The sequence below is a fragment of the Oncorhynchus mykiss genome, chromosome 2 (genome assembly GCF_013265735.2).
Source record: "Oncorhynchus mykiss isolate Arlee chromosome 2, USDA_OmykA_1.1, whole genome shotgun sequence".
Taxonomy (NCBI): domain Eukaryota; kingdom Metazoa; phylum Chordata; class Actinopteri; order Salmoniformes; family Salmonidae; genus Oncorhynchus; species Oncorhynchus mykiss.
In genome coordinates, this window is record NC_048566.1 from 64894288 (window position 1) to 64916934 (window position 22647).

Sequence of the window (22647 nt, forward strand, 5' to 3'; positions counted from 1 at the left end):
GCGTGTGTCTTCACACCCCAGGGTTAACACTTGGTGGAAGCTCCTTTGGCAGCCATTGTAGCTGTGAGTCATTTTGAATTGGACTCTTGTTAGAATTGGACTCTTGTTAGAATTGAACTCTTAAGGCAACATATGTCCTTTTTTTGATCAAATTTGCTCAAGCTCAGTACATTTGGTTGGGAATTTAATGATGGATATATGTATTTTTTAAGTATTATGGTGGCAGCATCATGTTGCGGGTATGCTTGTCATTGGCAGGGACTGGGGAGCTTGTCATGATCTAAATAAATATGGAAGGAGCAAAGCCCAGTAAAAAGATCAAGGAAAACCAGCCTCAGTCTTTTGAAACCCTGGGATAGAGTTGTATTTTTCAGCAAGACAATTACACAAATGTTCATGCCAAAGACACACCAGAATGGCTTTCCAAGAGGTGTTGAGCTTTCCTGAGTGGTCTCATCTCAGTCCTGACTTAAATGTGCTGAAAATCAGAGACAAGGTTTGCTGCCCATCGCTTATTCCCAAACAAATGTACAGAGCTTGTGCAATTTTGCAAAAACAATGGACATATGATGCCCTAAGAGTCTCACTCAGGAGAGGCTGTAGTGTATTCCTAGTACTGCTAAAGGGCATAGGCCTACAGAATGAATCCCAGCTGTAATGGTGCTCCCACTAAGTATTAACTCTGGGCTGTGAAAACATGCATCCTCATTTTGTATTTCTTAATCATTTGGAAACATTATATAATTTTACTTTCAGTTTGAAAATGTGGACTAGGTTGTGTAGATTGATAGGAAAAAGAAAACCATTTAATCTCTTTTTGATAACATTTTAAGGCAGCAAATGTGAACACACTCTGCAAAAACTGGTTGAATCAACGTTGTTTCAACCCAAAGATTCAATGTGTTTATGCTGAACCAACTTGTAACCTAAATCCAGTGGCAAGGTGACATTTTTGGTTGATTTCACTTTGAATTCACGTTTGTCGACAACCAAATGTAAATCCAAACTGGACGATGAACTGACATCTGTGCCCAGTGGGAAGATTCTGCAAGGGGTGTGTAGACTTTCAGTAAGCGCTGTAAATAGAAACGTTTTGTCAGTAAGCAAACCTAAATTATGTGGTGGAAGTTAGAATTTTGGTTGAAGTTGAAGTCTCTTGAAATTCCCATGAAGCCAGTAGATTTCCACTCTGGACTCGTAAGGAATTGGACAGGGAGAAACATCATGAATCAGCACTAGCCATTGAATGCAATTATCAATGGCATTTATATTTCTTTCAGTCACCACAGCTACGCTGCTGGGACAAAACCGAGGCCTGGACGTTATATTCAGACTGATACCCCCTCACACTACGAGGCACAAACGCACCGTCAAGTGAGTATCGTATATCATGTCCACCTGTCATTGGCTGTGCCAGAGACATGCCACAGCTACAGCCAGAGCTCTACAGTATACCCACCGTTGCATTCTCTAAGCACTACACATATCACGGACGGATCAGATCGCACTGAAAATGAGACTAACCAAGTGCTGGGTGAATCAAATACTGCACTCTATATGATTTATAGCCCAAGATTTAACCATAAGTTCTGCTGAAGTGCTGTAAATTATTCTCTGTGGTTAAGCAATATTTAACAATCTTAGTGTCCTTATCAATAGGCTTTGGCCTACTAATAAATGATTGTCGCACGAGAGGTGTAATGTTTATTGAAGATTTACTCAAGGTAAAAGTTTATTAATAATATCATGAATTTGGCATTCTATTTATAGGGCTAATGGTAACTACTTCTAATCTTCCGAAGATCCAATCAACCACGGATGAATGACAGTAAATCAGATGTCAACGTAGCTTTCATAAATGCAACTTCATTACAAATGTACTTTCACATGTAGATTGTTTAAGAAAAGTTATAGGAAGTACTTTAAATGATTCAATTTTATTTAGGTGGTATATACAAAATTGTATGGAAGCTAATCAATGTCTAAATGTGCTGACATGATAGCTCAGCTGAATCGAGCGCAGTTTGTTTCCAAAGCTGTTTCCAAAGCTATGCAGTTATTTAAAAAAAAAAAAGTACTATTTCTTACATTGTTAGCCCAGAAGATCTCAAGTGTTATTACATACAGCCGGGAAGAACTATTGGACATAGAAGCGATGTCAACTTACCATCATTACGAACAGGGATACGTCTTTCCTGAAGTGGATCCTTTGTTCGGACCTCCACCCTGGACATGCGATCTTATCCCAGAGGCCGACGCAAAACAACGCGGTCGCTGCAGGAGAGGCAGACGGAGCCGCCTACTGGTCAGACTCAGAAGGCGAGCACACCATCCACCGGTTCGGAGCATATTACTGTCCAATCTCTAGATAACAAGATGCACGAAATTAGGACACGAGTTGCCTTCCAGAGAGACATCAGAGATGGTAACATTCTCTGTTTCACGGAAACATGGCTCACTTGGGATATGTTGTCAGTACAGTCGGTACAGCCACCCGGTTTCTTCACGGATCGCACCATGAGAAATAAACATCTCTCTGGTAAGAAGAAGGGCGGGGGAGTATGCCTTATGATTGGTGGCTCATGGTGTAATCACAATAACATACAGGAACTCAAGTCCTTTTGTTCACACAACCTAGAATTCCTTACAATCAAATGCCGACCGCATTCTCTTCCAAGATAATTCTCTTCGATTATAGTCACAGCTGTGTATATCCCCCCCAAGCAGATCCCTCGTCAGCCCTGAAAGAACTTCACTAGACTCTAGTAAACTGGAAACCATACATTCTGAGGCTGCATTATTGTAGCTGGGGATTTTAACAAAGCTAACCTAAGAACCATACTTCCTAAATTCTATAAGCATATCGAATGCGCGACAAGAGCTGGTAGCTTTCTGGATCATTGCTACTCGAACTTCCGCAACGCATACAAAGCCCTCCCCCGCCCTGCCTTCAGCAAATCTGACCATGACTCCGTTTTGTTGCTCCCAGCCTATAGACAGAAACTAAAACAGGAAACTCCCATGCTCAGGTCAATACGAAGCTGCTCTGACCAATCGGATTCCATGCTTCAAGATTGCTTCGATCACGTGGACTGGGATATGTTCCGGATAGCCTAAGACACTAACATTGATGTATACGCTGACTTGGTGAGAGAGTTTATTAGCAAGTGCATCGGAGATGTCACACCCTCTGTGTCCATTAAAACCTTCCCTAACCAGAAACCGTGGATTGATGGCAGCATTTGCACAAAACTGAAAGCGCCAACCACCACTTTTAATCATGGCAAGGCGACCGTAAACAGGACCGAATACAAACAGTGCAGCTATTCCCTCTGCAAGGCAATCAAACAAGCAAACCGTCAGTATAGAGACAAAGTAGAGTCGCAATTCTATGGCTAAAATATGTATGTGGCAGGGTCTACAGTCAATCACGGATTACAAAAAGAAAACCAGCCCCGTTGCGGACACCGATGTCTTGCTCCCAGACTTCTTTGCTTGCTTTGAGGACAATACAGTGTCACTGACACTAACAAAGCCCGCTAACAAAGCCTGAGGGTTCTCCTTCTCCGTGGCCAATGTGAGTAAAACATTTAAACATGTTAACCCTCGCAAGGCTGCCGGCCCAGACGGCATCCCTAGCAGCATCCTCCCCCGCCCAGACCAGCTGGCTGGTGTGTTTACGGACATATTGAACCAATTCCTATCCCAGTCTGTGTTCCCCACATGCTTCAAGATTGCCACCATTGTTCCTGTTCCCAAGAAAGCTAAGGTAACTGAACTAAATTACTATCACCCAATTGCACTTACTTTTGTCATCATAAAGTGCTTTGAGAGACTAGTCAAGGACCATATCACCTCCACCCTACCTGATACCCTAGACCCAATCCAATTTGCTGACCACCCCAATAGGTCCACTGACGATGCAATCACCATCATACTGCACACTGCCCTATCCCATCTGGACAAGAGGAATACCTATGTAAGAATGCTGTTCATTGATAACAGCTCAGCATTTAACACCATAGTACCCTCCAAACTCATCATTAAGCTTGAGACCCTGTGCAACTGTGTCCTGGACTTTCTGACGGGTCGCCCCCAGGTGGTGAAGGTAGGAAACAACATCTCCACCCCGCTGATCCTCAACACTGGGGCCCCACAAGGGTGCGTTCTCAGCCCTCTCCTGTACTCCCTGTTCACCCATGACTGCATGGCCATGCACGCTTCCTACACAATCATCAAGTTTGCACACGACACTACAGTGGTAGGCCTGGTTACCAACAACGACGAGACAGCCTACAGGGAGGAGGTGAGGGCCCTCAGAGTGTGGTGTCAGGAAAATAACTTCTCACTCAATGCCAACAAAACAAAGGAGATGATCGTGGACTTCAGGAAACAGCAGAGGGAGCACCCCCCCATCCACATCGACGGGACAGCTGTGGAGAAGGTGTAACATTTTAAGTTCCTCTGTGTACACATCACGGACAAACTGAAATGGTCCACCGACACAGACAGTGTGGTGAAGAAGGCGCAATAGCGCCGCTTCAACCTCAGGAGGCTGAGGAAATTTGGCTTGTCTTCTAAAACCCTCACAACTTTTACAGATGCACAAAATGTATCACAGCCTGGTATGGCAATTGCACTGCCCTCAAGGCTTTCCAGAGGGTAGTGCGGTGTGCACAACACATCACCGGGGGCAAACTACCTGCCCTCCAGGACACCTACAGCACCCGATGTCACAGGAAGGCCAAAAAGATCATCAAGGACAACAGCCACCCGAGCCACTGCCTGTTCACCCCGCTATCATCCAGAAGGCGAGGTCAGTACAGGTGCATCAAAGCTGGGACCGAGAGGCTGAAAAACAGCTTCTATCTCAAGGCCATCAGACTTTTAAACAGCCATCACTAACATAGAGAGGCTGCTGCCAACATACAGACTCAAATCTATGGCCACTTTAATAAACAAACTTAATAAAGGTATCACTAATCACTTTAAATAATGTCACTTTAATAATGTTTACATATCTTACATTACTCATCTCATATGAATATACTGTATTCTACACCATCTACTGCATCTTACCTATGCAGCACGCCATCACTCATCCATATATTTACATGTACATATTCTTATTCATCACTTTACATTTGCGTGTATTTGTGTGTATAAGGTAGTTGTTGTGAATTTGTTAGATTACTTATTAGATTTTACTGCGTAGTCAGAACTAGAAGCAAAAGCATTTCGCTACACTCGCATTAACATCTGCTAACCATGTGTATGTGTCCATAAAATTGGATTTGATTTGATACTTAGAGGTAGAAATCTGGATGGTAGACTTGTTCTCACTGCAGTGTATTACCCCTCGTATACCAGTAGGAGTCACTGTTCAGACAGGAATCTATCGACACTTTTTATTACTTACTTCAATCTTTATTTGGGTTTATGGCCTGATGTTGAAACAATGCTGTTGATTGAAAAATACAGTTTTACTGTCAGCATTGAACCAAGGTCAAATAAAATATGCCTAATCAAATATGAAATTACAAAATAATTTAAATCACTTAATATACACTGAGTGTACAAAGCAAACTTGCTAATATTGAGTTGCACCCCTTTTGCCCCTCAGAACAGCCTCAATTCGTTGGGGCATGGACTCTACAAGGTGTCGAAAGCGTTCCACAGGGATGCTGGCCATGTTGACTACAATGCTTCCCACAGTTATGTCAAGTTGGCTGGATGTCTTTTGGGTGGTGGACAACAGAGGGAAACTGTTGTGTGAAAAACCCAGCACCTTTGCAGTTCTTAACACACTCAAACCAGTGCGCCTGTTACGTACTACCATACCCAGTTCAAAGGAACTTAAATCTTTTATCTTGTCCATTCACCCTTTGATTTGCAAAGATACACAACCTACGTCTCAATGCTTAAAAATCCTTCTTTATCCTGTCTTCTCCCCTTCATCTACGGTACCGAAGCGCTAAGTCTAGGACCAACAGGCTCCTTAACAAATCCAATGTATTGTCATCTTATCCAGAATGACTTACAATAGTAATTAGGGTTAAGTGCCTTGTCCAAGGGGATATCTGCAGATACAGTGCCTTGCGAAAGTATTCGGCCCCCTTGAACTTTGCGACCTTTTGCCACATTTCAGGCTTCAAACATAAAGATATAAAACTGTATTTTTTGTGAAGAATCAACAACAAGTGGGACACAATCATGAAGTGGAATGACATTTATTGGATATTTTTAAACTTTTTTAACAAATCAAAAACTGAAAAATTGGGCGTGCAAAATTATTCAGCCCCCTTAAGTTAATACTTTGTAGCGCCACCTTTTGCTGCGATTACAGCTGTAAGTCGCTTGGGGTATGTCTCTATCAGTTTTGCACATCGAGAGACTGAATTTTTTTCCCATTCCTCCTTGCAAAGCAGCTCGAGCTCAGTGAGGTTGGATGGAGAGCATTTGTGAACAGCAGTTTTCACTTCTTTCCACAGATTCTCGATTGGATTCAGGTCTGGACTTTGACTTGGCCATTCTAACACCTGGATATGTTTACCATTCCATTGTAGATTTTGCTTTATGTTTTGGATCATTGTCTTGTTGGAAGACACATCTCCGTCCCAGTCTCAGGTCTTTTGCAGACTCCATCAGGTTTTCTTCCAGAATGGTCCTGTATTTGGCTCCATCCATCTTCCCATCAATTTTAACCATCTTCCCTGTCCCTGCTGAAGAAAAGCAGGCCCAAACCATGATGCTGCCACCACCATGTTTGACAGTGGGGATGGTTTCTTCAGGGTGATGAGCTGTGTTGATTTTACGCCAAACATAACGTCTTGCATTGTTGCCAAAAAGTTAAATTTTGGTTTCATCTGACCAGAGCACCTTCTTCCACATGTTTGGTGTGTCTCCCAGGTGGCTTGTGGCAAACTTTAACAACACTTTTTATGGATATCTTTAAGAAATGGCTTTCTTCTTGCCACTCTTCCATAAAGGCCAGATTTGTGCAATATACGACTGATTGTTGTCCTATGGACAGAGTCTCCCACCTCAGCTGTAGATCTCTGCAGTTCATCTAGAGTGATCATGGGCCTCTTTGGCTGCATCTCTGATCAGTCAGGGACGGCCAGGTCTTGGTAGATTTGTAGTGGTCTGATACTCCTTCCATTTCAATATTATCGCTTGCACAGTGCTCCTTGGGATGTTTAAAGCTTGGGAAATCGTTTTGTATCCAAATCCGGCTTTAAACTTCTTCACAACAGTATCTCGGACCTGCCTGGTGTGTTCCTTGTTCTTCATGATGCTCTCTGCGCTTTTAACAGACCTCTGAGACTATCACAGTGCAGGTGCATTTATACGGAGACTTGATTACACACAGGTGGATTGTATTTATCATCATTAGTCATTTAGGTCAACATTGGATCATTCAGAGATCCTCACTGAAGTTCTGGAGAGAGTTTGCTGCACTGAAAGTAAAGGGGCTGAATAATTTTGCACGCCCAATTTTTCAGTTTTTGATTTGTTAAAAAAGTTTGAAATATCCAATAAATGTCGTTCCACTTCATGATTGTGTCCCACTTTTTGTTGATTCTTCACAAAAAAATACAGTTTTATATCTTTATGTTTGAAGCCTGAAATGTGGCAAAAGGTCGCAAAGTTCAAGGGGGCCGAATACTTTCGCAAGGCACTGTATTTGACCTAGTCTGCTCAGGGATTCAAACCAGCAACCTTTCGCTTACTGGCCCAACACTCTTAACCACTAGCCTACCTGCCACCCCACATTACAATATGTTGACCAATTACGTTGAAACCACATTGATTAAACCAGTGTGCGCCCAGTGGGTCTAGTTCACAGATACTGCTATAAAATCACTCACTCTGTCATCACTTTGCATGACTGCAGACTATGGACCACCACTCAATTTCAACATGAACTTGCGTACTATACATACGTTTGAGTATAGTATACTTGGACAGTTCAATTCCTAATTTATCTACGCTAACTGTGTCTTATGAGTTAACAAAGTATAGCCTCACTCAGGAGTACTGCTAAAGTGCATGGGCCTACTGTGGTGCCACCGTGAAGCCAAGAGCCCAAAACAGAAGGTGTGTTGTTGCTTATAGATTCAAACATAATTTTCGTCTTATATCAAAATAGTTTTACCCTCTACGAGCAAGAGAGGTTTTACATTTTCTAAAAACTGAATCCCCGAAAAAGCGAAACCTTTTTCGTGTCTGCACAAATTGAACAATTTGCATACGTTTGCCTGGCTCAGGTTTGTAATTAAATGTGTGCCTTAAAGCGAGAGTCCGCCGGGCAGAGGAGGAACTTGCTGAACCTGCATTCATCAAAACTTTCCACTGCAGCTCATTTAGAGGGAAGTAGGTTACTCATGTTTAATGGAGTTGGATCACGGCAGGGAGCATATGTATTGGCAGTCTCTTTCTGTGCAAAGTAAAATGGAAAGTAAATTGTTACCGCCTTTGGCTGAAGGGGGGGGGGGGGGGGGGGTATGGATTTTGAACACCTGACGTTCTCACTCAATTTGACATAATGTTATAATACTTTGCGAACACTAACGCACACAGTCAAACACATACACATGCAAGCGAACACACGCAGGCCAGGCGCAAACACAGGCACACAAGCGACAGTCACACGCACCCAGACACACACACATTTGTTAGTAGTGCCTGCTATCAACAGTCCAGCACCAGAGATCCCTGCTCCCAGCTTGGATTCTGATGGGAATTCTGACACATGTAATTATTTGTTCACATGTTGGAATAGGAAGAAGCTTATCAGTCAAGTATGTAGTGAACTGGGCCTCATAGCCTTTCCCCAACATGGTATTGAAAACGCAATACATCCAGATTTCCCTTTTTGTTGCCTATAGTGTTGACTGTTCACCATAAGCACTTTTTTACCCATAGGGAGAGCCCCAGTGCTGTATGGCTGCATGGCAACCACATTACTGAGGGCTGACAATGTCACAGCCAGCTGGGTTTCAACACAACAAGCTGTAGTCGATGAGAGGCGATCCGCAGGGCTAACCTTTGGCTATGAGCTAAGCCTTAATATGACCAAGAAGCTTTTCAAGGACAAAATTAACAAGACTCTCTCCCCCTCTGAGGATCACCTCTGTGTGAGAGGGTGTGTGTGTGTGATCATGGATCTGTCCAGAGGCATGTTGTATTCCCCGTAGAAACAACAACAGCCACAGCTGTGAGGAACAACTTTATTATGACCCCTGTTCAAACAGGCTGAAATTAGTCCCATTTTTCATGTGATTTCGAGGTAGAAGAAATCGCCCGGATAATTCGTTTTCACCGCTCCGATCAGATATCCCCACGGGCTTTTTAATATACAGCACTGCTAGGTGCCTGTGTTAAACAGTTTCAGTTTGAGTCTGAGACAGGGAGACGGTGTGGCGTATTAGGAAAACTGAGAGCATGGTAACTGATTCATTTAATAGGCTACATATGACACACTGTGTGAATGGCATTGATGTGGACTCATCAGAGGGGAAGCACACACTGCTGATCCTTAATAATGGAACATGTCACAGGAGACGTGTCCTCTTAATGTGGATCAAAGACAATCAACAGACAACAATTCGCTGGCATGACATTTCCTGTGTCCCAGCGACGGCATGCAACACTGTTTTTTGTTTGGCTTGTTTATGCCCTTCACCTCAGCTCTAGATCAACAGACCACACCACTGCATCATCCTAATTCAGGGGGCTATACGTTAGGATTTATGTGGATGTAGAGAGAACCACATTCATAATTAATCTATGTTCACACTGTTGTGGCAGAATATATGTCTGCAACCCTGAATCAGCAGTTCTGTTGCTGGTAATAAATGCTTATGATTGCAGTGACAGGGATTTCGACATTACTAAAGCAGGTGCCTCTGTGCTTATGTAAACTATAAAATGCTGACTGGGATATTGGAGAGGTGCCCATCTTCTTGGTTTTATTCTGCAGAAGGAGAGCAGCCCCTTAATCACTGTTGTATGTAAAATGACTTCTCTTTTCTTTCGCAGGGCAGCAATCGATGCACTGGCAGCACTTTTATGTTCAAGTAAGTATTCTTCAGCCCCTCTCACTCATACCTTTTCCCCCTTTATAAACTCTTACCTTCCATACTAGCAGTCTGGAATAGTTCTATCCCAATCGACTGTCCTATTGGCTGTCTCAGATGATCTAGTTCAAGGCCATGGGAGTAATCAGGATCATAATGGGGAGGAATATTGAGTGGCATTTTGTGTTGGATAGCCTCGACTCCAGCCGGGTAATGTGTCAGATGATCTGTGCCACAGGCTTTGTTTTGACCACACAATGAATCTATTCTCTCGATATCAAACCCCTTAATTAACTGGTCAAACGTGGTCATTTTATCGAGTCTGTTTACGAGCCATTGTTGTTTTATAACTATTGATATTATGCAAGCATAGAAGCGTATACACAAAATATGGTTTAGTGATATAGGGAAGCCAGCTGTGAATTATCTCAGTGCCATTTTGTACATAATTGTGATAATATTCCAGGCAATTTACTTTTTCAAATGAGCACACAGGAGACTGTTCTTCTGTAGTACCCAAGAAGTTGTTTTATGACCGGGGCTTGAATATGGATATGAAATGTATTACCAGTTTTAGCAATTCTACTAGTAGAGACATTGGTGAAATATGCATATATGACAAGCAATGCTATTGGGATCAAAATGAAGTATTTTTCATTTTCACTTAGCTCACATCTTCTTGGGTGATAATAGTGCACATCCAATCTCCATGTCTGTGTTAGCCCTCAGAGTGATCATCTTCATGAAATGATTGAATTGATCTGTTGTCTTGCACCCCTTCCCAGTCGGATTCACTCAGTTGAAACACAATCACAGTCAGTATAGCATGATTACACAGAGGTTCTCCACAACTTTACAGCTTGTCAGACACTGATTTAATATCACATCTCCCTCACTGGATATTTGCTCATAACACAAGCTATATTAGCTATTGATATTGTAGTAAATGTTAAAAATCACTTTAATAGTACTCCCTGTGTGCTTTAACAGAACCGTTATTTCCTTTAATCATCGAGGGAAGCATTTTTCCCCCCCCTCCAACAAAATGAAGATTCTGTTTTCTCTGGGCATTCAAAATGCGTAAAGGCATGAAAAACACACAAGCTCAGCTATTAATCTGCCAGGGAGAGGTTGCTCAGCTCTGAGCTGTTCTACCAGCCAGGGAGAGGTGTTCTGGTCTACCTGGGGGTGGCAGTGTGACTCTGTGCCTCACTCAGCTCCTCAGCTCTCTCTTTGTGTATACAGGCTCTGCACCTGTTGATGCACTGCAGTTGCTGAACGATTCTACTTGTGAATAACATTAGGCTCCTGGTTCTCTCTGAAGCCTATTTTAAAGATGTGCGCCTAGGCGGGGATGGTGCAATTAATTCTCTTTCATTCAGCAGCAATTTCCAGTGTGCAGTCGCTGCTCTTTGTCTATGCAGTCCACAGGGAGCTTTATTACGCTTTGTGATGTTTTTTTTGTTGACTTTCCTGGTTTCCTGTTCTCTCAAGGGGGATGTCAGAGGTAGTCGATAACCATCGAACAATTCACCTCCTTCTTCCTTGTATGGTTTGACGATCAGTTGGCTGTGCATTTTAATTCAGTGCTACACATTTAGTTGTCGTAGGCTAGATTATGTTTCTGTATCAAAAGATGGCTTGACAGGTGAAAAGGAAGGTCCCAGATAAAAAAAAAATGCAGCTTTATTTTCAATGTTTTATCATTTCAACTAGGCTTGAGCTGCTTCCACTCTTACGCATAGTCTATGTGTTGATGTAGTATTTCTGGGCAGCTGTTATGACACAGTATCTCAATCCAAATTATACTCTCCCCATAGGATTAGAAAACCAAACCTTTTATAAACCTTTCTAGGATAATGAGATAGGGCTACAGCAAGACATATTGAAATGAAATGAAATGTGTCTTCCACATTTAACCCAACCCCTCTGAATCAGAGAGGTGTGAAGCCTGCCTTACTCTACATCATTTTCACCCAGGGAGCTGTTGTTGTTCAGGGTTAGCTGCCTTGCTCCCAGGGTAGAACAAAACATTTGTCCACCTTTATTGACTTAGGGATTTGAACCCGCAACATTTTGGTTACTGTCCCAAAGCTCTTAGCTGCTAGGCTACCTGCTCGCCAGAGTGAGATACAGAGAGAGAGAGAGGGGAGCTCTTGCACTAGTGAGAGAATCCCCAGTCCTTTCTCATTTGTTTCCATACTCACGCTACACGCTACACATCTCCTGTGATCATCTGTCAGACATTGTAGTGGGGAGATGCACTTGAGCACTTCCCATGCTGCCCCAGTCCAGCATACGTCACAGTACCCATGTCAGCTTGACCTTCAACGCTAGCTCAGTCCTCTGTGGACTACTGCAGTGGCACTGTAGATTCTCTATCAGTGTAGCTCTGGCTCTGGCTCTGGCATTGGTATTGGCCAGGCCCCAGTTTCCTCATCAGATACAAGGATGCATTCTGTTATAAGATCAGCAAGCTGTGTCAATGGGAGTATACACATTGTCCTCCCCTTCACTGAACAGTAGAAAGGCTCACGGCCATTGTGAATAGTAGATGTACTTACGCTCCTTTTTATACCATCCAGACTGAACACGCAGCTAGCTACAGTAGCTAAACAAAGCCAGAGTGTTGCTATATAGCTTGTGCCTTTAAACTTAGATTACTAATAAAATGTTCATTCCACAAGTGCTGGCTAGACTAACAGTCTTTCCTTCAATTATGTAGCCGTTGTAGCACTCACTAGACCTTAATTGTCATACCAGTTGGACTTCTTACCATATTCTTCATCTTAACGAGTTGCTCTGCCCAGTGCTATCGTCACGGAGCCTACATGCACTGTAACACAAAACTGCCCTCGTCTCATTGAGTTTCTCATCTCATCCCTTTTGAAGCAGTCTTCCTGCATTTCACATCTATTCTCCCCCCAAAAATGCATCATTATGACATCATGATGACATCATTATGACATCATTATGACATTATTATGATATCATTATGACATCATTATCACATCGAATGCCATGTGTTTTTCGACACTTCAGTTCATTATACTATTGTCCATTTGGCCTCTCAGTGCCAAGATGATGCATGCTCTTATTGTGTTATTTGAATAAAAGCACAGTGAAGCATGACACGGAGGAAAAAAGCCCCAGCCGGCATCAATTTGAATATGAATAGCTAATACAGCTGCTTGTAGTGAACATTTACCCAGACCCAGAGAGTAAACAGACAAGAGACGAAATGGAAATGCAACACAGCTTTTTCTATAACACTAAGGTGGTGCCTAATACCTAAATTGATGCAAAGGTCACGTGTGAATAAATATTTGAAAAAGGTTTTCAAACTCCCTCAATACTCTGAATCCATTTAGCAGTCAAGCCTATCTGGAGGACATATGATGGATACTATGTTTTGCCTTCTGTTAGGCCTTGCCAAATTATAACTGAAGAGAAGTAGAGGGGCTTCAGAGAGGTAGTTAAGTGATGCCAACAGGAGGAAGTGCTTCACATTTCAAGTTTATTTCATTCTGTTGTGTTTCATTGTAATGAGGCTGGAAATGAGGACACTTGGGTGTTTCTACTGCTATTAAACCAGGTAGAAAAATGTTGCTGTCTCTAGAGAGCTGTGATAAAAGCTTACCCTGCAGATACTGAATGCAACAGTATGTATTTTTCCAACCATTTTCCAACGCTGTGTGTTATGCAGTATTCTACATCTTCCAAGAAAGACAGCTCTCTACGTCAAAGTAATAACACTCATTGACCATAGGATCAAGATCCTTGACATTACCGCAGTGGGCTTGATAAATAGGCCAAGAATGCATTGTTAAGCATAGCTGCTCAATAAATATATACTATAGTACAACTACAGTGCATTCGGAAAGTATTCAGACCCGTTGACTTTCTCCACATTTTGTTACGTTACAGCCTTATTCTGAAATGGATTCAATTGTTTCCCCCCCTCATCAATCTACACACAATACCCCATAATTGCATTTTTGCAAATGTTTAAAATAAAAACCCAGAAATATCACATTTACATAAGTATTCAGACCTTTTACCCAGAACTTTGTTGAACACCTTTGGCAGCGATTACAGCCTTGAGTCTTCTTGGGTATGATGCTACAAGCTTGGCACACCTGTATTTGGGGAGTTTTTCTCATTCTTCTCTGCAGATTCTCTCAAGTTCTGTCAGGTTGGATGGATGGATCTCCAGAGATGTTTGATCGGGTTCAAGTCCGAGCTCTGGCTAGGCCATTCAAGGACATTCAGAGACTTGTCCCGAAGCCACTCCTGCGTTGCCTTGTCTTTGTGCTTAGGGTCATTGTCCTGTTGGAAGGTGAACTTTCACCCCAGTCTGAGGTCCTGAGCACTCTGGATCAGGTTTTCATCAAGGGTCTCTCTGTACTTTGTTCCATTCATTTTTCCCTCGATCCTGACTAGTTTCACAGTTCCTGCCTCTGAAAAACATCCCCACAGCATGATTCTGCCACCACCATGCTTCACCGTAGGAATGGTGCCAGATTTCAGGCCTGGCATTCAGCCCAAAGAGTTCAATCTTGGTTTCATCAGACCAGAGAATCTTGTTTCTCATGGTCTGAGAATGTTTAGGTGCCTTTTGGCAAACTCCAAGCGGGCTGTCATGTGCCATTTACTGAGGAGTGGCTTCCGTCTGGCCACTCTACCTTAAAGGCCTGATTGGTGGAGTGCTGCAGAGATGGTTATCCTTCTGGAAGGTTCTCCCATCTCCACAGAGGAACTCTGGAGCTCTGTCAGAGTGACCATTGTGTTCTTGGTCACCTCCCCGACCAAGGCCCTTTGGTGATTCCAAACTTCTTGCGTTTAATAATGATGGAGGCCACTGTGTTCATGGGTACCGTCAATGCTACAGATCTGTGCCTCGATACATTGCTGTCACGGAGGTCTACGGACAATTCCTTTGACCTCAGGGCTTGGTTTTTATCTCTGACATGCACTGTCAACCGTAGGACCTTATATAGACAGGTGTGTGCCTTTCCAAATCATATCCAATCAATTGAATTTACCCCAGGTGGAATCTAATCCAGTTGTAGAAACACCTCAAGGATGATCAATGGAAACAGGATGCACCTGAGCTCAATTTCAAGTCTCATAGCAAATGGTCTGAATACTTATGTAAACAAGGTATTTCAGTTTTTTTTTTTTATGCATTTGCAAAACATTCTACCAACCTGTTTTCGCTTTGTCATTATCTGGTATTGTGCGTAGGATGATGAAGGAAAAAAAGTATTTATCCATTTTAGAAAAAGGCTGAAACCGAATAAAATGTGGAAAAAGGGAAGGGGTCGGAATAATTTCCGAATGCACTGTATTTAAATAAATCAAATCTAAATGTATTGGTCGCGTACGCAGATTTTCAGACGTCATCCCATGTCCAGCGAAATGCTTGTGTTTCTAGCTCCAACAGTACACTAATATCAAGCAATACAATAACAATACACACATAATAATTATCTGAATGAGCAATGTCAGAGTCCAGAGTATACCCTGCACAAAACATTAAGAACACCTTCCTAATATTGAGTTGCACCCCCCTCCTTTCGCCCTCAGAACAGTTTCAACTCGCCAGGGCATGGACTCGACAAGGTGTCCAAAATTTTCCACATGAATGCTGGTTTTGTTGATTTTAATACTTCCCACAGTTGTGTCAAGTTGGCTGGATGCCCTTTGGGTGGTGGACCATTCTTGATACACAGGGGAAACTGTTGAGCGTGAAAAACCCAGCAGTGTTGCAGTTCTTGACACAAACCAGTGCGACTGGTACCTACTACCATACCCCGTTCAAAGGTACTTCAATCTTTTGTCTTTCCCATTCACCCTCTGAAGGGCACACATACACGTCTCAATTGTCTCAAGGCTTATTGTCTCCTCTCCTTCATCTACACTGATCATAGTTTTTAAGTAAGGCATCATAGCTTTCACCTGGATTCACCTGGTCAGTTTATGTCATGGAAAGAGTTTGTGTGTGACTGTGTGTGTGTGTGTGTGTGTGTGTGTGCATATATATATATATATATATATATATATATATATATATATATATATATATATATATATATATATTTAATTAGAGTGTATAGACATTATGGACAGTATATGAATAGAAAAGGTGTGTGTACAGCAGTAGTTATATAGATTTAGCCTTGACTAGAATACAGTATATACATATGAAGTGGGTAATACAGAATGTAAACATGATTAAAGTGAGCCCCCACAAAAAGGCCCTTTATAATAAAGCCATAACAACATTTGTGATGTGGCATAGGCTACAGTTGAGCAGAAGTGTTTTTAGCATTTCCACACATGGGGAACATTTGTTTGCAGGGTCATGACAGAAAGCATTAGCTGAATCTTCTTTGTTTCCACATACTGACCGGAATGAGTGGCTACACTGACACTGACAAACTGAGTTCAATCTGGTCTTGAATTCAAACAAACAACAGCCCAGGCCAATGAGGTGACATACAGATTGTAGAATATTAGGAGGTAATATATATTATAGGCTACAGTAGGCTACTAAATACAAGTTCCAGTGGCACACTGATTCACCCAACGATGAAGCGCTCTTCTTAGCAATAGCCTATTTCACGATGAGCTACTTTGAAAAACAGTGCTGCTGTTCGCCAACAATGTCTGCATTTAAACATTTGCAAAAGGCAAACAGACAGCCGCAATCAACCATAGAAAATTAATGTATAGATGACAGTTCCCATTGAAGTTAGGACTGGCAGCTATTGCTATCATACCCATGAGTTTAACACTCAAACTGTCAGAGTGAGAGGTTCCAAAATCCTTCCATGGATTATATGTCTATCGGCATAATGCTACAAGCTGTATATTTGGCGCGCATGCTGCCCAAATTGCGGCCTTCCTGACTATAGGCAACCCGTAACTGACAAAATAAATAATAATCAAAATAAAAATACACTATATATACAAAAGTATATAATCAAATTAGTTGATTTGGCTATTTTAGCCACACTTGTTGCTGACAGATGTATAAAATCGAGCACACAGCCAGTGAAATCTCCATAGACGAACATTGGCAGTAGAATGGCCTTACTGAAGAGCTCAGTGACTATCAATGTGGCAACGTCATAGGATACCACCTTTCCAACCAGTCAGATTTCTGCCCCGATTGAGCTGCCCCGGTCAGCTGTAAGTGCTGTTATTGTGAAGCGTAAAACCAACAACGGCTCAGCCGCGAAGTGGTGGGCCACACAAGCTCACAGAACGGGACCGCTGAGTGCTGAAGCTTGCCAAAAATATGTGGACACCTGCTGGTCAAACATCTCATTCCAAAATCATGGGATTAATATAGAGTTGGTCCCCCCTTTGCTGCTTTAACACTAGATGTTGGAACATTGCTGCGGGGACTTGCTTTCATTCAGCCACAAGTGTATTAGTAAGGTCAGGCACTGATGTTGGGCGATTAGGCCTCACAGTCAGTGTTCCAATTCCTCCCAAAGGTGTTCGATGGAGTTGTGGTCACAGCTCTGTGCAGGCCAGTCAAGTTCTTCCACACCGATCTCAACAAACCATGTCGGTAAGGACCGCGCTTTGTGCACAGGGGCATTGTCATGCTGAAACAGGAAAGGGCCTTCCCAAAACTGTTGCCATAAAGTTCGAAGCACAGAATCGTCCATAATGTCATTGTATGCTGTAGGGTTAAGATTTCCCTTCACTGGAACCAAGGGGCCTAGCCTGAATCATGAAAACAGCCCCAGACCATTATTCCTCCTCCACCAAACTTTACAGTTGGCACTATGCATTCAGGCATGTAGTGTTCTCCTGATGTCCGCTAAACCCAGATTAGACGGTCAGATGGTCAAGCATGATTCATCATTCCAGAGAACGTGTTTTCACTGCTCCAGGTTCCAATTGCGGCGAGCTTTACACCATTCCAGCTGACATTTCGCATTGCGCATGGGGATCTTAGGATTGTGTGCGGCTGCTTGGCCATGGAAACCCATTTCGGTGAGGTCCCAACGAACTGTTCTTGTGCTGATGTTGCTTCCAGAGGCAGTTTGGAACCTCGGTAGTGAGTGTTGCAACCGAGGAACTCTGCCTAGAAGTCGCCTCTTCACCGTTGACTTGGGGAATGGCACTATTTAATGAAGCTGCCAGTTGAGGACTTGTGAGGCGTCTGTTTCTCAAACTAGACACTCTAATGTACTTGTCCTCTTGCTCAGTTGTGCACTGGGGCCTCCCACTCCTCTTTCTATTCTGGTTAGAGAGTCCGTTTGCACTGTTCTGTGAAGGGAGTAGTGCACAGCGTTGTACGAGATCTTCAGTTTCTTGTCAATTTCTCGCATGGAATATCCTTCATTTCTCAGAACAAGAATGGACTGACTAGTTTCAGAAGAAAGGTCTTTGTTTCTGGCAATTTTGAGCCTGTAATCGAACCCACAAATGTTGATGCTCCAGATGCTCAACTAGTCTAAAGAAGGCCAGTTTTATTGCTTCTTTAATCAGGATAACAGTTTTCAGCTGTGCTAACATAATTGCAAAAGGGTTTTCTAATGATCAATTAGCCTTTAAAATGATAAACTTGGATTAGCTAACACAAAGTGACATTGGAAGACAGGAGTGATGGTTGCTGATCATGGGCCTCTGTACGCCTATGTAGATATTCCATAAAATATTCCAGCTACAATAGTCATTTACAACATTAACAATGTCTACACTGTATTTCTGATCAATTTGATGATATTTTAATGGGGGATTTTTTTTTTCTTCCAAAACAAGGACATTTCTAAGTGTCCCCAAACTTTTGAAAGGTAGTGTACACTTTATTTTTTTTAAATGTGCTTTCTCTTGGGCTCCCCACTGGCCTGGGCCCAGGACCTTTAGCCCCGATAAGCTCCCACATTAACACGGCCCTGGGTAGAGTACCTATTGGTGATGACCATTTCAATGTCCACAAAGCAGTAGTTATATAGCAGGGCAGCGACGTAACCCTTGGCCACAGTAGTGATCTCTAAGGAAAGGTAGGTCGAGCCACAGCCTGTTCAACCCGCTACCATCCAGAAGGCGAGGTCAGTACAGGTGCACCAACGCTGGGACAGAGAGACTGAGAAACAGCTTCTATCTCCAGGCCTTCAGACTGTTAAACCATGTTCATATCTTTCTTTCAGAGGCCAATGTCAGGGCCGCTGTGGCTAACGGTTACGTGTCTGCCCTGTTGAAGCTGTATGAGGACTGGCATAACAAGGACCCGGACCATGAGACCATCCCCATCCGCCTGGCCCTGCTCCATTGCCTGCACCAGACCACCCACTGCAGCGCTGGCCGGGACGCTCTGGTGGCGCAGGGGGGCATCAGCCTCCTCTACCACACCATACAGGTATACCCACACATAGCTTCACGTTCTACCAGTCACTCTTATAAGCCATAATTAATATCCCTTACTTTAATTGCTTTTTTTTACTCCTTTGTAATTTCTCAGATCTAATTGCTTTAATGATAATGTTTTTTTTATAATTGGAGTTGGTATTGCCTGGCAATTCGGATTGCCCTCGCCAAGTTATTTGCGTATAATACAGAGCTTGATTGTAATGCTGGATAATGCATGCTAATGTGGGTAAAAACAAATCCTAAATACATGTAGGAGGTGGCTGTATTTCTGTTTGTGTTGCTGTTTTGAAGACCTGCCTGGCCAGTAACGGTCTGGAATCTCTGGTGGAGCCTGCTGTCCAGCTGATGAGGAAGTGCTATCCTAAATGTCCCCTGCCTCTGACCTCGGATCAGAGTGTTTATACCTTCCCCCTGCCTGGGAGGCCTACTGACACTGCTCCAGGACCCCAAGGTATTGTTTGCCTATCTCTGTTTTCATCTTCTCTCTCTCTCTCTCTCTCTGCTTCTGTTTCTCTCTCTGTCTCACACTCTCTCGGATACTATACTGGGAGGCGTGTGATGTTTAAAATGTTGATGTAACTGCGAGAATATGATGAGCGACATTATCCCACTGTGAACACACTGGCAGTGGTCGGCAGTGATAAAGTCTTCCTGCCATGTTTGTCATTCAGCGAGCATAGGCTTGGTTACCGTGGCAACCCTGGGTCTCTGAGGCAGACTCTTTAGATGCCCACCTCATTTCTCTTAGTGATGAGGCACACTTCATCTGATCTGCCTATAAGCAGGCGGCAGTGAAACTCTGTGAGAACAGGATGGAGCACAGGAGGATCCATCCACAGGAAAGAATAGGCATGCGCCATGCATTAATGTATGATTGTACGTGTTGCTGAACTACAAACTGGCACGTGCTCTTACAATGTGAGAAAAATCGGAAAAGCCTTTGAAGATCTATATATACAGGGACCAACAGGGACATATTTGACAGTTTTCTAAATGGGATACTGTCTGCAGCGCCGCACATCAACATGATCCGACTGCAACGTTGAAATGGAGTGTCTCTCCGGTGACATCAACGGGGACACACCTCTAAAATCTGCTAGAGGGCAATGGTTCCTTTAAGACCCCTGCAGCTACCGATTCCACACGTCCCTCTCAGTAATGACCCTCCAAATTGAAATACCTTGATATGGCCACCGTTGCTACGAGGCAGATTTCATTTTGCCATGTTCCTAGCTCATTCTGTCTGCTGAGATAGCCCTGACTTCACCTCTCTCATCTGCCAGTCCAGTTAGCAGACTAGAACATCAGGCTGACAGGTCTACAGAAACAAAAGAAGATCAAGTTTTTGCGTTTTTAAGTTCAGGCACATTGCTGTAAAATCCACATGAGACAGACGTGTTTGGGCTTTGTAGGGTATAGAAGATACAGGAACACATCGAAGCCGTCATATGTTTTTTTTTTAGTTTTGATCCCTGCCACACGTCTGTACTGTGCATTTCACATTTTGCATATTAGTCGTGCACAAATACATCACATGTCAGACAGGAACAGATTTCTCGCGGACCAGTTTGTTTTGATCCAACACAAATAGTGCAAAAGCCTTTGACATTTACGTCTTTGTGCCTTTTCTTTTCCCTAGATGTCAGCTTCGAAGATGATAGTGACGACGACATTGAAAATGAAGAGGCTGACTGCGGCAAGGAATATGTGAGTGATTTGTGATCCTCGCTCGGAGGCAATACACACATGCACGCGGCAGTCATGCGCACACATACACACATGCAAACACTCACTCACTCAAGCACTCGCACCCAGTCACACTCGCACAGACGCAATCTGACACATGCAATTTTCCTCTGTAATTTCTCCTAAATGAGTAAATGGGAGTATATTTGACTGATCCGTTACTTTGTGAAAAGGAAGACGATCTGTGCGTGCCGTGAGCTTGACGTGAAGTGCTTCCTGCCTTCACGTTACTTCAATAACAGGACCTCTGATGGAGGCAGAAATGCTGCTTTCGTTCAAACCCCCAGTGTTCGATCTGGAGCGTGAAGTCCCGAGCTCTGCTCGTCGGCTAACTGGCGGTGCCAAAAGCCCTGGTCCTCCTTAGAAATGTAAATAACGATTGCCAGAATAAATTGACGCCCGTTTTGGGGATCTAAAATGTGTTAGATCCCCCAAGGTGAATAATTTGAAAGTTCGCTTTGAAATAAATAGTGATCCATTCTGACTAATATATTTGTCATCACACAGGACCACGTGCTGACACAGACCAATCACGGGCCGGCAGGTTACAAGGAGGCTCGCGCCATTATGCACACACGTTGCACGTGTCTCTCAGGCAGGATGAAAATGACTGCATCGACCATGATCCTTTGGTAGTTATGGCCACTTTCACCGTGATTCTTAGCAATTTTTGGTGCCATTCAGCCCCATTCAGCAATATGGCGTGCTTCAAATTCAAATGCTTCCGGCTTCATGCACCATTGGGAGTTGTCCATAGGAAGACATGGATGCTGTCAGCGCTGCCACTATCTACAGATTTTAACGTCTATGGTTCGAACACACTGAAGCCCACATTATCCTCCTCCCTCCTAACATATCCATTTCATTGTATGGACCTAATCTGATGTGGCCAGGGGCTAGGCTAGGCGCGGCTGTGGCTGTTTGTGAATAGCAACATTTTGCACGCTGCAAAATCGACTTGTTGTGGGTAGAGGGAGAGGAGGAAGGCAAAGCCAGGGTATCAGATGCATGCTGATAAACACCAGCAGCCACATCTATTATCTGACACATTTGTGTATGTAAAGCAGCAGGAGTGTTGTGTTCTACTGAGTTACTGCTGTTTTTAGGTCTGAGCGCTGTGTGCTGGTTAGTGGTTAGCATCCAGGCCCTGCTGCTGGACACTGTCAGAGATAGGGCTCTTTAGCAGATAGATACTGTCCTTAAATGGCCTCACCCACGTAATCGGATATAGCCCAACTCTCTATCGAGTGAATGGGTTTATCATGCTGCTAGTGGACTGTTCAGTGCAGGACAGTATGTGTCTGAGGAGTTGTTGTTGTCTGTTGATGAGCCTGACGCCAGCTGTTTGTTTACCTGCCTCCTCCCTCTGGAGTCCCAGAGTCAAAGGTTTAGTGTATTCCTGATTAATGGATGTACACACCAG

At 43.3% G+C, this 22647-nt stretch overlaps 1 protein-coding gene across 2 annotated transcripts in view; it reads left to right on the top strand.

The window, feature by feature from the left end:
- Positions 1–22647, top strand: part of LOC110493825 (cytosolic carboxypeptidase 4) — a 158582-nt gene that overhangs the window by 28004 nt on the left and 107931 nt on the right. For both annotated transcript variants that reach the window (XM_036953106.1, XM_036953095.1), the window contains exons 6-10: positions 1281–1374; positions 10045–10082; positions 19259–19467; positions 19770–19929; positions 21118–21185. In XM_036953106.1, coding sequence (XP_036809001.1) covers positions 1281–1374; positions 10045–10082; positions 19259–19467; positions 19770–19929; positions 21118–21185 — 569 coding nt within the window. The remainder of the gene's footprint in view (positions 1–1280; positions 1375–10044; positions 10083–19258; positions 19468–19769; positions 19930–21117; positions 21186–22647) is intronic.